This window comes from Colobus angolensis, unplaced genomic scaffold (genome assembly GCF_000951035.1).
Source record: "Colobus angolensis palliatus isolate OR3802 unplaced genomic scaffold, Cang.pa_1.0 Scaffold592, whole genome shotgun sequence".
NCBI classification, from domain to species: Eukaryota; Metazoa; Chordata; class Mammalia; order Primates; family Cercopithecidae; genus Colobus; species Colobus angolensis.
The window spans coordinates 1,133,824-1,150,326 of record NW_012119510.1 but is presented as its reverse complement, the minus strand read 5'-3'; the positions used below and the strand labels follow the sequence as shown (position 1 = coordinate 1,150,326).

General features: G+C 39.8%; 1 protein-coding gene across 2 annotated transcripts in view; it reads right to left on the bottom strand.

Moving 5' to 3' along the window:
• Positions 1-10,630: 10,630 nt before the first annotated feature.
• The window catches only part of TMEM45A (transmembrane protein 45A), an 89,032-nt gene continuing 83,159 nt past the window's right edge, over positions 10,631-16,503 (bottom strand). For both annotated transcript variants that reach the window (XM_011962519.1, XM_011962517.1), the window contains 2 exons: positions 15,520-15,665; positions 10,631-11,166 (listed from right to left, as the gene is read on the bottom strand). In XM_011962519.1, the coding sequence (XP_011817909.1) occupies positions 11,073-11,166; positions 15,520-15,665 (240 nt within the window). In that variant the 3' untranslated portion in view covers positions 10,631-11,072. The remainder of the gene's footprint in view (positions 11,167-15,519; positions 15,666-16,503) is intronic.

The window sequence follows — 16,503 nt, the reverse complement described above, 5'->3', positions numbered from 1 at the left end:
AGTACCCCTGGGTCTAATATCTCACCAGCTGCCTAGGTATTCCCCAACATTACCTGCCATAAACCAATCACTTTCTTAAAGCAAGGCTGTTTTAACAGAGAAAGACTCAGAATTAAATACAGATATACTTAAGAGAATCAAGACCACAATGTTGATATTTTCTATTAAGGAATTGTGTATGTCTAGCGTTTTAGGTATTTGTAATTTTCAAAATGATTTTTTTCTATTCAGATTAGTTTTATAAACCGAATTTATCAATGTGCAATTCAGTAACAAACTTAGGCCTGTGATTTTATAAAATCTCATTAAGTTTTTACACAGTATTTGAATATTTAAGAAAACTGAAGTTTCATCACACTTGTTTATAAGTTTAATAAATTAACTTTTAAGTTTAATAAATTACGTTTCTAAGAATAACATAAGAACTTGGGAGGATTCATGAGTTAATTGAAGTACTTAAGAAGATTGTTAGAATACTTAATTCGTAAATACAATTTAAAATGCTAAAAGGGGAGATTGATTTGATAAATAAAACTCCGGTCTTCTGCACAGAGGGCTCTGTGTGAATTACTCTTTCTCTATTGCAATTACCCTGTCTTGATAAATCAGCTCTGTCTAGGCAGCAGGCAAGGTGAACCCATTGGGCAGTTACAAATTTGGGGGCTAGTCTGGCATTGCCCTTGTGGCAACTTGCCCATGGTTCAGTAATCTGCCTCCTGCAATGGATCCAGAGTCCTCCTAGTTCTCTTGGACTGGGGACTGACTCTGGTACTGTCTCTACCGGAGGGGTGCTGCTGACCCAAATGTGCGTGGATTTAATTGCAATAGAGAAAGAGTCCTGGGGAAATATCCTGTAACTGTAGCTCTATCACAGGGTGTCTGCCTGTAGCTCCACGGTGTGGTGTAACTGTAGCCCTATTATAGGATGTCCGTCTGTAGCTTGGTCATGGAGTATCTATAGCTATAGCCCCATTACAGGGTGTCTGAATTGGTAGATATCCTAGGTGCTGCCAACGCCTCTTTCCTTCTCCCAGTTGGTTTGGCTCCTTCAGGGGTTTCAGTTTTTCTGTAACCCCATAGTGGGGTGTCTGTCTCTAGGTCCCTTGTGGGGTGTCTGTCTCGGTTCAGCTCCTTCAGGGTTCCTGGTTTGTCTGTAGCCCCATTGCAGGGTGTCTGTCTTTGTTCAGCTTCTGAGGAGTCTTAGTTAGCTCTCCCTAATTATTAGGAAGAGTCTTGGTGCAGGAGACTTCTTCTCAATCAGGAAGATTTTGGGGAGAGTTCTCAGATGGTGAATAGGAGGATAGTTTGGAAGGGATACTCCTGGAATTCTTGGTTAGGGATCTTGGTTTGGAAGACCTCTCTGTATTTTCTTTGTTGTGTGTCTGTTTGTATATATAGATGGGATCTCTGAAGGAATTGCTGATGAAAGTTCAGCAGGCCTAACTTAGAAAGTCTGGTCACATTTAGTGAGCCCCAAAGAAAGTTCAAGAGGCCTGACTTGGGGAGACTGTCCACTCTTTGTCTTGCCCAGAGACCACCCACTGAATTATGGTCAGAGCCCCTCTCCACCTGGAATGGATCAAAGACAACAGGGACCAATGGGAGAAAGTTTCAGCCTCGTCAGGTGGATATTGAGTGCTGAACAAGGTGATTAGTGTCTGTTTTACTCTGTGTATTTTGCTTCAGCTGGGATGGGAAATGTTAATTCAGTCTCTCATGCAGCCCATTGGGCAGCATTTTACAAAAGTGAGAAGATTTTGCCTGTGGTTCCATAAGAGATTTAAAAAAAAATTTTTTTAAAGAACTTTATATAGTTTGGCTGTGTCCCCACCCAAATCTCATCTTGAATTCCCACAGGTTGTGGGAGGGATCTGGTGGGAGATAATTGAATCATGGGGGCAGTTTCCCCCAGACTGTTCTTGTGGTAGTGAATAAATCTCACGAGATCTGATGGTTTTATAAGAGGTTTCCATTTTCACTTCTCTCTCATTCTTTCTCTGCCTGCTTCCATCCATGTAAGACGTGACTTGCTCCTCCTTGCCTTCCACCACGATTGTGAGGCCTCCCCAACCACGAAGAACTGTAAATCCACTAAACCTGTTTCTTTTGTGAATTGCCCAATCTCTGGTATGCCTTTATCAGCAGTGTGAAAATGGACGAATACAGAGCTCTGTGGGTAAAATCAGCTCATTAAAAGTGGATATCCAAGCTAAAAATATATTTAAAAGACGTTTATGATTTTTTTCTCTTCTTGGATCTTATTTTTCTTCACAACTGACTGAATTGTTTTTCTCCATTTTGTCTTCTTACCATTCTTGATGCCCACATGAGAGAACCTAAGATAAATTCTAACAGCCTAGAACTGTTGAGGAAAAACAGAGGAGATGCCACAGACTCCATTCTGGGAAAAACTTGTTTTCCTCATGGAATCCCAGGAATTGAAAGAGAATAAATCCCTCTCAAAATCTATGGCTCTGTTCCGTTTTACACTACACTACCTAACATTTTCTATTTTGGAGGTGGGGTATCAAAAAGTACACTGCATTATGGGAGAGCTTTTAGCCTTGGTGTGTAATAACCAGGTAGGAAATGTACTTAAAGGGATGGCTAACAGCAGTTAGAAGGGATGCTTGGTTCTTTGATGTTTGGATTAGAGAAGCATGCTCTTGGCCACCTGGAAGGTATGAAAATATCTCCACCCTCCACTAAGAGATGAGATTCCCATGGGGGATGGGCTGATTACAAAGTGGGCTTTGGGTTGCTTTGCAATGAAATGCACAGTAGAAGCATTGCACTATCTTCTCCTGTAGTATTTCCCTCTTTTGGGGGGATCCAGGATGTAGCATAAAAATGACACCCTTAATTGGGGGGATATATTTTTGCCTTCCATCTGTGCCTACTTATTAGGCCCTAAAAGCTGTGTGCTTTCCTGGCCTGTTCCTCCAAGGAAGCTAGTAATCCAACTAAGAAACTAGCAAATGAAAAATCTTACAACTACTGGATCTTCTGTCTGTCTGTCTGTGAATTTGTATGTGTAGGGTGTGTGATGTTTAGATGAAAGAGCTCTGACTAATTGGTTTAGAAAAATAAGCACTTAAATCAAATATTTTGTCAGAAAAATAGAAATTTTTTAATGCCTTCTTCTTCACATGACTTTGGTAATCTTTCAGAAATAAAGACAGTTTTAAATATTTTTGGTAAAATTAAAATGTCTTCAAAATTTAAACATTTGGTCTAAATTAGGTCAGATATCAGGTTTGCTAAATACTTTAAATTCATAAACTGCTTCTTTGACTTTTGAAAATTGTTCAACATATCTACTTTGGAGCCATTGGAGGTTCTAGATAAGGCCTGGGGACATGTGGAATTAGCCATGCCCCCAGCTATGCTGGGAAGAGTCGAGCCTTATCTGCACTTCTGTCTGATGTCCTAGGCTCCACATTTAGTACATAATTAAAACTGCTTACTTATCAGGTTTCTCATAAAAAATAAAAGTTGCTAAGAGTTAACATAGTTGAGATTACTGGAGAAACAGTTTTATGTAAAGGTAGGTAAGGAAAGTAGAAAGTATTTTTGGTAAAAGATAAAAGAAGACATGGGAATATGGTTTTTGTTAAAGGGAATGTAATTTTGTTTAGTTCAGAGGGTTTTAAAGATTGTCTTAACCTATAAGAGTAACGGGACAAAACTGAAGGCTTAAGCAAGTTGAAAAGGGTTTATGATGGGTTGATCTTTTGCAGAAAGTTCTGTAGGCATGAGCAAGTTGGCTAGGATTTGAAGGGGATTATTTAATTTTTTTCTGTAGGTTGAACATTAAAAAAAAATACAGGGCCAGAGTTTGGGCCATGTGTCTGAATAGCAGGGTTTGTTTAGAAAATTAATCTGCTGTTTAACAGAAAACTATAAAGGGTTCTAAAAAGTTTATGAAAATCTTACTTTATGGTCAAACTAACTAAAACTGGATAGATTTATAAAATTTTATTTAAAGCCTAGCTTAAACATTAAAGATGCACTAATGCAAACATGAAATGTGGTTTCCTCTTTTGAAAAATTTTTATGTAGTATTGAGAGAAAATCAAAGATTTTTGTTTGCCTTTGGAGTAAACTACAAAAAAAAAAGGGGAGAGGAGAGAGAAGAGACAGATTCAGTTGGCTTCATTCTGTCTTCACTGGGTCTTGTTGTTTGGAAAGCTAAATCTCCTATCACAGTAAAGGTTTTTATTTTTAAAAATTTTGGAGTTACCATTTCAGCTAATGAATGACTTATGGTAACCTGGGATTCTATTTTGTGATATCTAGTGTTTCAAACCTTTGATATTTGACAAACTTTCCAAAACCAAATTATAAAGTATATCTTGTTCTGACATAATTAATCTTTTAGATATTATGTGATATATTTGGCTTATTTGGTATAAAAATAATACAGTAAGCATTGCCAAATAAGAAATGGTGTTTGGCTTTCTTTGGGTTTTGTTTATGTAAATGTGTTGTTGGTGTATGTTCCAAAATTATGTGAAACTCTTATAATTCTGATATGACTTAGTATATATTATCAGTAATAATTATAAGTGTTATATATATTATGTTAAATTATTTTGTGCCACAGAGGTAACACGTTTCCTTGTCAATTGTGTCTTTAACTGTGGCTGCCCTAAGACTTTTTGTCATCTATAGACAACTGTTATTTTGTTTTGTTCCCCTTTAAATGGTGATTTTATAATTAGCAATAAAACTGTAACACGTGCTCTTAAATGCAGGTTTCTGATAACTTTGGAGACTGTGACATTAGGATAGAGGCAAAATTTTCAGAACTCTCATGGAGAGCTGAAATGTTCATGAAGATGAAGCGCAACAGAAGTTAACTGCATGGACTGAACTAATAGAAGACTGAAGTAATCTTTTTTGACTTTTTGCTAAAAATATTGCTGATCCTTTTTGTTTCTCAGAGCCAAGAAAACTTTTCTTTTAAGCTATTCACAGCTTTTAACAATTGAGTAAAGTATACTCCTGTAAACAAAATTTGGAGCATATGTGTTTCCCTCTACCTGCTTTCTCTAGAACTTGGAAACTATTTGTGAGTATTCTTAACTTATGGCAATATAGTTATTTGCATAAGTGCAATAAGAATGTTTTCTTTTGCAACAGAACACCATGAGAAAAACTGGTTAGTTTACCAAAGCTTTGGCTGGAATGGTATGCTTTGCTTTAAGGAATCAAATCTGACTTGTAGAGCCAATACAAGCCCCTTGGGAAAGCTGTCCTCATACCCTGTCTATGCAGCCGCTGTACAGGGTTCCTGACCTGCGGTAGGTAAAGAACATCACTTTCTAATAGACTCATAACCCCCAAGTTATCTTGGGATCTCGAGAGGAATTTATCCAACTTGTAAGTATTTGAGGATACAAATCCATGGCTAGGCTCAGCTTTAAAAAAGTCTTATCTGATATTCCTTATGGAACAGAGTTCCATCAAAACCAATTTTAAAAGCCTATGTGGAAAATAAGTATTCTTGCTGCACTTCATGCAAATAATCAGGTCAAGTATAATAAGACTAAAGTTTATTTTGTAAACACATCAGTCCTATCATGATTTGTCTGTGTGTGTTTCTTGGTTTTTGGTTTTTGGTTTTATTTGAGACAGAGTCTCGCTCTGTCATCCAGGCTGGAGTGCATGATGCAATCTCGGCTCACTGCAACCTCCGCCTCCTGGGTTCAAGCGATTCTCCTGCCTCAGCCTCCCAAGTAGCTGGGATTACAGGTGTGTGCCACCATGCCTGGCTAATTTTTGTGTTTTCAGTAGAGATGAGGTTTCACCATGTTGGCCAGGGTGGTCTCGAATTCCTGACCTCAGGTGATCTGCCCACCTCGGTCTCCCAAAGTGCTAGGATTATAGGCATGAGTCACCGTGCCTAGCCCATGATTTGTTTTTAATAAAAACAGGGACTGGAGAGAGAAAACTTATGTTTCAAAAAACTATAGTACACCTGATGTTAGCTGTGCTTGACTTTTTCCAGCAGTTTGGCCTAAATTCTAAACTGCCCGCAGGCTACAAGTTCCCAAACTAACGCTTTCAAATCTTTACTTTTAAAACTGGGAATTGCATTCCTTATTCTGGTACTCATTATTTACCTTATAGTATGCTGTTCCCTTAAATGTGGTACTAAAACTATAGTTGACAATACTAACACCTTTATCATGCAAGCCTTGGACTCTCAGCCAGGCCTGCGTGAGTATGCTCTGACAGTTGCAAAGTGGTTCCACTCCTTTCAACTTGAGGTCAGCACCTACCCCCACATGACCCTGGTCAACAGGAAGAAGTTAGAATGGTCTTTGCCCTTTTTCTATCTTCATTAGCCAACACCTGAAGATGAGGCACTATAAAACTCAAAGGGTTTTTTGGGATTTAAATTGCCATTGCAAAATTATAACTGAGACAGTGAAAGAGATCTGACATAACCAACTTCAACTTGCTTCTAACCTCCAAACTGTCCTTGTTCATTCCTGGGTGCAGGCCCAACTAACTTTGGGAGGAACTTATAGTTTATAGGTTGAAACAAAGATGATAACAGCCCTTTCCCGAAACAAATCCCCTTCTTGCCTGGGGACTAGACTGACTTTATAGGACTGAGAAATTAGCCAAAAAATTATAAATTATCTTTTAGGAGTCATGTAGCTAGAGGCTACAAAATTCTGACCCTCCCCAAATTGCTCCTGGGGGGTAAAATCACTATTGTAAAGCCTAAGACCAGTGCTTGAGATATTTTGCAGACCCTGCACTTGATGGATCAGCTAGCACCACCCACATTGATAAACTGGCTCATCTGATCTTGTGGCCCCCAGTCTGGGAACTGACTCAGCACAAGAAGACAGTTTCAACTCCCTATGATTTCACCTCTGACCTGACCAATCAGTACTCCTTGGTGGCTTCTCCTTGCCCACAAAGTTGTCTTTAAAAACTCTGATATCTGAATACTCAGGGAGACTGATGTGAGTAATAATAAAACTCCAGTCTCCCACAAAAAAAAAAAAAAAAAAAAAAAAAAAAAAAAAAAAAAAAAAAAAAAAAAGCAAAATGCTTAAAGGGAAATCTAATTATATTCAAACATTAAAGACTCCTTAAAAATGAGTGTTAAAATTTGCTAGACTTAGGATAACAATATTCACAAACTGAACTTAAAAGTGTAAGACAGGATGAAGCTTTTACATTTTTATTACCAGAAATCCACTCTATCCACTGAAAATCTCTCAAAACACCCTTCCAAGCTTAAAGCAAACATCTCTTCCTTGCCATTAAGGGATATTCTCTTATATTATTTCATGCCTATCCTCTATTCTCTCAATTTTCTCTACCTGAAATGCATATGAAACAGAATATAGAATTTCTAGATACATTCTTCATGTATATTAACTTTTCTTTCACACTTTTAATCTATCATTTTCTTGTATTTTGGGAGAATTTCCCACTTCTCAGCGCTTATTTTTATTGTTCCCATAGCATCCATTGACTTTTGCTTCACCTTATCAATCCACATCCAAGATACAATTAATACAACCTTGATTAATGAGCTTCTCTAGAAACGAAACAATGAGGAGTGTACCATGACCAAGCCTCCCATTTCAACAATAAGCTGGAAGTTAGTGCAATCAGAGGTTGCAGCTTCCCAAGCAAAGGAGATTGGAGAATTACAGAAATCACTAAGGAGTTGGTATCACATCAATAGCCAAAGTTGATATTGCTTAATAATCAGTCCCCACCCTTCACTTTCCTGTGTATACAGCCACAGAGGCTTTCCATCCACAGGGTTTTGTCTGCTTTATAAAATGTCCTTCAGTCTTTCCTACATTAACACCTGCACTAGAAATCAAACACTGATTTATGTAAAGGTTTTCTCCACTTTGGTTATGACAAATGAAGCACAGGATACTCCAAGAAAGTTTGGCAAAAGCTCAGGAATTGAGATCCTAGGTTTTTGGAAGAATGGAGACAAAATACAAATATAAAGTAAGGGAGTAAACCTCCATCCCCATCTCTTCTTTGATAAGGTTTTCCTTTCAGAGCTAAAGGCTTTGGAAATATATAACACTATAATGCCTGATAATGATAGAGAGGGATGGGCAGACAGTCAGGGGCTATTTTCCCCAGGGCAGTCAGAGGAGCACCTCTGGGAAAGGACCACCCTCAGGAGAGTGGTGCTTCCCCCCATCTGTCTTAGCCTGTTGCGTTGCTATAAAGGAATACATGAAGCTGGGTAATTTATAAGAAAAGAGGTTTATTTGGCTCACTGTTCAGCAGGCTGTATAGGAAGCATGGCACCAGCATCAGCTTCTGGTGAGGGGCCCCAGCTGCTTCTACTCACAGTGGAAGGGGAAGGGGGGCTGGCATGTGCAGAGATCACATGGTGAGACAGGAAGCAAGAGAGGAAAGGGAGGTGCCCAGTCCTTTTCAACACCAGCTCTCAGAAAAACTCTCTGGAGAACTGATAGAGTGCAAACTAACGAGGATGGCACCATGCCATTCATGAAGGATCCACCCCCATGACCTAAACGCCTCCAACTAGGCCCCACCTCCAACACTGATGACCAAATTTCAACATGAAACTTGAAGGAGACAAACAAATCATATGTAAGCCACAGAAGCACCCCGCCATTCTTTATACTCCTTCCCAGCTTTATTTTTCTTCATATAACTTGTTATTGCCTCAATTATAAAACTTATTTGTTGACTTTGTTATTGATTGTCAATTACATCTCATGGGAATGTAAGCTTGATGAAGACTGGGACTTTGGCTTAAGTACTGCTATAGAGTACCACTGTATTTCCAGTTTATTGAACACTGCTTGGCACATGGTAACTGCTTAATAAACATTCACTGGATGATTGATTCCATTGGTACCCAGGGGTTAAGTGTAGCCTGAAACTAATTTTTCTCATCCCATGATCTAGAGTTGAAAACTTTTCATATTTTTGTTATAAAATATTTTTCACAGTTTCAGAACATTTACTGAAACATACTTTTTTATAAATCAAAACCTTTACAAATTGTACTTATTGATCTAAGGTTTCCTAGCACGAGAAAAGAAAATATGACTGTCTCATTTTGGCTCAAGTTCACAGTTTGCTAATTTTTCATGTCATTCCGTAAAAATGTGAGTCATAAACTACAAATCCAATAATGTAGCCATAAAGTTGTCATGATAGTGTTCCAATATATTGCTCATTTCAGGAACTAGAGGCAGATAGCCCTAGAGTATGGACGTAGCCCTGAACCAAATATTCCTCCTTTGAGAACTCGCTGAGTTGATTTTACTTGTAATCTCTGTGTGCAGACTACAGGAGTGGAAATTTCTGCTCTCTCACAAAGACTGTAGACTATTTGCACTTATAAGTTTTCAAATTTCCAGGCTTAATGTGGTTCATGCTAATTATTCCTGGTGTTTCTGCTCAGGCCTAGATACCAGTGATACCAGCTTCACGTAACTGCTGCTGATCACTCGCTCACTCACGCCTTTGAAACCCAAACTTGTCAAAAATCATAGAATCTTGTGGGTCTAGCAAACAGCCCTGAGAGATAAGACATATATGGGACAGAATGCCATGACCCCCAAGGACTGTGGCATGTGGGCGTTTTCATATGCCAGAAACATCCTAAGGTTCATGGCATTATTCAAGATAAACCTTTAGACACTCACATCTGCTCTTTTCAAACTTATGTGACAAAATGAATGTGTCCAGTTCTGGGGCCTGAAGAATCTGCTCACCTGACTCTTCAATGTCACTGTGACATGTATGAGACTAGGCAGCCTTCTGGACTTGCCAGTGCTTCTGGGAAGCTAGGGAGCCTTCAGAACTTAGTTGATCACATTTCAGCTCCAGCTGTGCACAAGGCTGCCTCCTTTCCTACAGGTTTGGGTCATCCCTCAAGGATTCGTGCAATCCTCCTTCCTTTTCTCTCATAGCAAATACAGGTCTTTGTAACTAACATTGTACTAAATTATTAGGTTGACATTGAAGAAAAGACATTGCTTTTCAATGGCAATAACCACAATTACTTTTGCACCAACCTAATAGCTTTCCACATGCTTCCATTTCTAGATTCATAAAGTGTGATGACCAGAAGAGCTCCATGGTTCATTCAATTCAGTTCCTTACTTTAGAGAAAAATACATGGTGATTGCCAGAGATCTAAAGGCTGGTTAATGGTAGAGCCAGAATCAGAAACAAGATTTCTTGACTCTCCACTGGGGGGCTACTTAGATCACAGACTAGATAAGGGGTTCTGACTTTTTACCCAAGCATTCCATAAAAGGCTTTTCCTTGTTTTAACCTTTCACCTATTGTAGCAGAGGGGATGGCGTGGTGGCCACGCTATGGTGCATGATGACTTTTTCCTCTTAGGGAGAACACCCCAGTCCTCCTTTCCCAGTCTCTCATGGCTTTGCAACCACATGTCCTAGAGATCATCCCTTTTATCTTCTCTGAAAGATCACACACCCTAGGAAGACTTCTGGCCTACTATTCCCTGTGGAGAACTTAGGTGCTATGGTGATGTCTCACAAAAAAGAACTGCTGTGTCCTGCAGCTTCTTCTGCATGATATAAAGGAGGAGTATAGTAAATAACAAAAACAAAGATTTCAGGTGTCTGCACCAAAATACGTACATTCATTTATTTGTCATTGCAGCAACAAGATAAACAAGTGTAATTCCATGGTCAAGGAGTTACAAATAGTAGTAAGTCCAGTAACCTTGAGCATATCTATAAGGCAAATAAAACAAGTTTTTTTTTCATAGTGTGGGCATCCAACTTTAGATAATCTGGAAAAAAGTCACTCTAGCCCCTGAATACCATGATATGCATGATGTGCAAAATGAAAGTATCACCCAAAATATTTTCAAAGCTAAAAATAAAATATTTAAATTCAAATCCTTTAACCAAATTGGAAATGCAAACAGTACACTGAGAGTCATCCTTAGCCAGCTGTTCTCCAACTAAAAGATCAAGAAACAAAACCAAGAACAAAGACAATGTAAAAAAAGAAAAGGTGTATCTAGAAAAACTGGAAGCTCATCAAAGTCACATTTCTTCTTCTGATTCTTGTTCTCGTTCAGCATTTTTCAGAAGTCCAACTTCTGAGGAGCAGAGCCTCTTAAATCTAGATTTAACCAACCTGAGGAGAAAGAAAAGCATCTCAAGTTAGACGGTGTTTAAAATGGAAACCCGGAGCAATATGCACCTGTATACCACAAAGTCTAGATTATTTGGGCAACTGGGGAAGGCAATCCAAAAAGGAAAATTACTTTTATTTGGCTTTGGAGTTGCCTAAACATTTTTGTGGATTAAAGCAGGGTATAAGTAAACAGAAACAATGTGGCTTTCCAATGTATTGCATCATTGTTTAATTAGGCATCAGAAGACAACTTTGATTATTCTTTTACACTTTTTCTTTTCTTTTTTTTTTTAAATGAGACAGAGTCTTGCTCTGTCACCCAGGCTGGAGGGCAGTGGCACAATCTTGGCTCACTGCAACCTCCGCCTCCCAAGTTCAAGCAACCCTCCTGCCTCAGCCTCCTGAGTAGCTGGAATTAGAGGCATGTACCATCACACACAGCCAATTTTTTTTTTTTTTTTTTTGAGACAGATTTTTGTTGTGTCACCCAGGCTGGAGGCTGGAGTGCAGTGGCACGATCTCAGCTCACTGCAACCTCTCCCTCCCAGGTTCAAGCAATTCTCTGCTACAGACTCCTGATTACCTGGAATAACAGGCACCCACCACCACAGCCAGCTAATTTTTTTTTTTTTTATTTTTAATAGATATGGGGTTTCACCATCTTCACCAGGCTGATCTTGAGCTCCTGACCTCGTGATCCACCTGCCTTGGGCTCCCAGAGTGCTGGGATTATAGGCGTGAGCCACCGTGCCCGGCCAATTTTTTTACATTTTCAGCAGACAAGAGGTTTCACCATGTTGGTCAGGTTGGTCTCAAACTCCTGAACTCAAGTGATCTGCCTACCTCAGCCTCCCAAAGTGCTCGGATTATAGGCATGAGCCACCGTGCCCGGCCAACTTTGATCATTTCTAAAACAATTAAGAGAATCGCTGGGCTGTGGCAACCCAGATGAAACCAAGCTCAGTTGAGTTTCTCCATTAAAGCCACATCTTACTGTGTGTTGCAAACAGGTGCTATGTCATATAAAGGAAGTACATGAAGCCCTCCTCTGGGGTTGGCAGCCCAAGTCAAGGCCCACGTCAAGTCTGGGCTAAATTTAGATCCTGCTTCCTGCTACTGGCCCCCTCCAGGGGGATCTTTTGTGCAGGGGACAAGCTGTTCAACTGCACATGATGCCTCTGCTGTGATGAATTAAGAAGCTCAAAGAAGTACCCTCCATCATGGTGACTGTTTTCATAGTTCAAGAGAATCTCGGCCGGGTGTGGTGGCTCACGCCTACAATCCCAGCACTTTGGGAGGCAAGGTGGACAGATCGCCTGAGGCCAAGAGTTCGAGAACAGCCTGGCCAACACGGCAAAACTCCATCTCTACTAAAAATATAAATTAGCTGGCCATGGTGGCACATGCTTGTAATCCCAGCTACTCAGGAGGTTGAGGCAGGAGAATCTCCTGAGTCTGGGAGGTGGAGGTGGCAGTGAGCTGAGATCATGCCACTGCACTCCAGTCTAGGCGACAGAGAGAGACTCCATCTCAAAAAAAAAAAAAATTAAAAAAAAGCAAAACAAAGAGAATCCATAGGCCTGGGGGAAGCAGGGATTGTAATTTTTGACACTGGAAGATGTGACACTGATTAGCAGCTGAAGCTCACCAGGCTCTCCACTTCTCTGATGTGAGAAAGAGTATGTCATAAGAACTAGGCAAAGCTTTTCCTGTGCATCATTGTTATAAAGGCATTGTGCTGTGACCATATCAATAAAGCATAGTTAACTCCTAGAAATACATAGGAATATGCAAACAAATTTGATAAGCCAAATCATCAATATCATTCTTCACAAATGAAAAACTTCACCAGTCTACCTGCATCTTTACTCTTATTTTCTGCCATAGTTTTTCTGATGAAGGTCTGGCCTGCCTGTATCAATATGTAATGGCTTTCCCTGTGCTCTGAGAGGGGTTTTTGAGATAATTCTGTGGAACTAACTTAAGCTCTTGCTTAAGTTTATATCAAAATATATCAGAAAATTTAACCCTTGGTCTTATCTTTTCAAGAGCAATATGAGAGTAAAACTGAAAAGCATATAAAACATGACTTCAAAACAAATGAAGCCTATATTTAAATAGCTCTATAACATAGATCTATTACCTATTAAACAGCAAACAAGGGTTTACTGAGAATCTACTATACGTTTGGCAGTGTGCCAGGAGGTATGGGCACTACGGAAAGGGTCTCATACTCTAGGAGACACAATCTAGCCAGTAGATAAGACTAACCCACATGAGCTAATGGTGAACATCACAAGAGAGATCCCAATTGTTAAAATGCATGGTGGAGATGACAGGCTGTAAAAACTCTTCAGGGAAGATGAGCAAGAGCTAGAGTCATCACAGAAGCTTTCACAGAAGAGACGCGCATTTAATGTGAACATGCCAGGTGGAGGGAACTGCGTGGTCAGAAAGATTAGGATAATATGTGTTGGGGGTAGAGGAGAAGGTTGGAAAGTAAAAAATGGAGTGTCTGGTTTCCAGAGTACTATAAGTGGATAAGAGGCCCATTAGGGGTCTGAAGGTTTTTGAAACAGGAAGAGACAGTAGTCTTCTTTTGGCTCTGGAGGGGAGTTGACATGAGGAAGAGCATTTCCTTGGATGCTGGCACTGATCTTGAAGGCTTTCCAGCCCCTAAGGAGATGAGGCCCAGCAGTCAGCCTAGAACAACAGGGGAGAAGCCAAGCTTCACTCAATGGCAGAGCCAGCCTTGACAAGGAGCACACGCACATGCTTTGGAGGAACTGAATGGGACTAATAGAATGAGAAGGTGGAATTTCCTAGTACCCAAAGCACTTAGACCTCTAGAAGGAAGCAACTATAGATCAAAGTGGGCTGACCTGCAGCTGAACAGAGACAGGTGAGAGCTAGACAAAGGAATCATTTCTTCACTCAGTGCCTCAGCATGAGAGCTGCTTCAGCAACGATGCACAAAGAAGCACAGAGCAGGAGGGGTGACTTGGGGCCCATGTCTAAAGAGAAGAGTGGAAAGTTGGTTCTAACTGGGACCTCACTGGGCCTAGCAGTAGCTACTGCATTTTAGGAATCAGAGAACCTGCTAGATGTGTAGTGTCCAATACGGTAGCCACTATCCACACATATATGGATATTTAAATTAATAAAATTAATATGGCACGAGCCACATTTTAAGTGCTCAATAGCTAGTGACTACCATATTAGACATTGTAGATACAGAACATTTCAATCAGCACTGAAGTCTGAAGGATTAGGTGCTGATGCCTTCATGCCCGGTCATTGAGATCAGCCAAACCAATTGTGGTTCAGCATTAACCACCTTAGAGAAAGGAACTGTGATCACCCCTTTCTATTCCTGCTCATTCTTCAAGCTGCAGCCTCATTCTCAATTGTAAAGAGGCCTCCCCTGATTGCAAGAGTGCTTTGTTCTTCTACTATTTCTGTTTATTGCACTGTGTTTTCATTGTGCATCTCCCTAATTTAGTCCTGATTATAAGACTACAAATTCCTCAAGGGTAGGGTCCATATCACATTCATTTTTTTTTTTTTATACCAAAGAGGAATAAGGAAGAGGAGAAGGAGGAGAAGAATAACAAGAGAAAGAACAACAACACAATAATATTTATTGAGATCTTACTATGTCCTAAGCTTAAATACTCTATCTCATTTAGGTCTTATTATTTCCCCATTTTACAAACAACAAAACTAGTACTTAATGTGGTTAAGTAACTGGCCCAAAGTCATACAGTTGCTAAACAGTGGAGCTAAAAATATGTGTTCTTATAACTCTGTTCTACTGCTCCTTACCCACTTATGAAACATTATACTGGAGTTCTTATAAAAAATGTATTCAACTGGATCTGACTTTTAGAAATATTAGTCAATGTCAAATTAGGCAGACACCTACATTTAATAGAACACACACAAGTTGGTCAAAAAAGGACTCGAAACTTAAGAAGTGCTATAATTAAAGTATCTACACATGGGTAAATGGAGGACTCACTATATAGGCAGTGCAGGGTGAGGGAGACCATTCAGAAGAGAGAAGAGGAAATAGCATATATGGAGACATGGAGGCACAGAGGAGTGTGATGAAGGGTAATGCGAGCATCAGACGCACAGCTGAGGCACTCTTGAGTGACTCCAGCTTTAAACCAGCATTTATTCCTTTTACTGAGAATTTTTGTGTTTGCAGATAATATTCTGCTATGCTACCCTGTCTTACGGGATGATAAGGAATGGAATCCCCTTTTGAATTTTCAGTTCAATACCACTGAGTCTTGATAATCACATACCAAGGAACAGAACTTCCATGAACAGAAATCGCTAACTTACCAGGTGATGAAAGCATAATTCATTCCAACGATGACCATGGTTACTGCATAATGCCAACAAAAGCATATGGTAAGAAACAAAATATTTTCATGATCCACCAGATCCCATGCAGGACCTCCACTGGGGGGATACAAGACAAATCCAATCTGTAATTTAGAACAAAAAGCACATATTAAAATAACCAATCACATTCCCAAAAATAGTGCATTTCAAAATGCTTGCTTCCAAGGTAAATAACTGAGTTAGGCCGGGCGCGGTGGCTCAAGCCTGTAATCCCAGCACTTTGGGAGGCCGAGACGGGCGGATCACGAGGTCAGGAGATCGAGACCATCCTGGCTAACACGGTGAAACCCCGTCTCTACGAAAAACTACAAAAAAAAAAACTAGCCGGGCGAGGTGGTGGCGCCTGCAATCCCAGCTACCCGGGAGGCTGAGGCAGGAGAATGGCGTGAACTCGGGAGGCGGAGCTTGCAGTGAGCTGAGATCCGGCCACAGCACTCCAACCTGGGTGACAGAGCAAGACTCCGTCTCAAAAAAATAAATAAATAAATAAATAACTGAGTTAACTCCAATTATCTAAGATGTAACAGATAAAACATCAGGTTTTGCTACCTGTTTTAGTAATATATAGAGTCTCTAATATGTCATATTTTCATAAAAATTTTAAAAGGACATTTAATGATCAGTTTTCAAAATATAAACAGTCATCTCGCTAGGAATGTCTGAACTTTAAGAGAATGTTTTCGGTTTCTACATGGTGCAGTTTCACTCTGTTATTTCAAAATTGGAGTACAAAAAGGTTTTAAAATAAATAAATGCCCACAGTTAACATTATATTTAATGGTAAAAGAGTGAAATCTTTCCCCCTAGTATCAGGAACGAGACATGGATGCCTGCTTTCACACTTCTATTCAATGTTGTACTGAAAATCTAGCTAGAGCAATTAAGCTAAGATTTAGCTAGAGCGATTAAGCCACGAAGAAA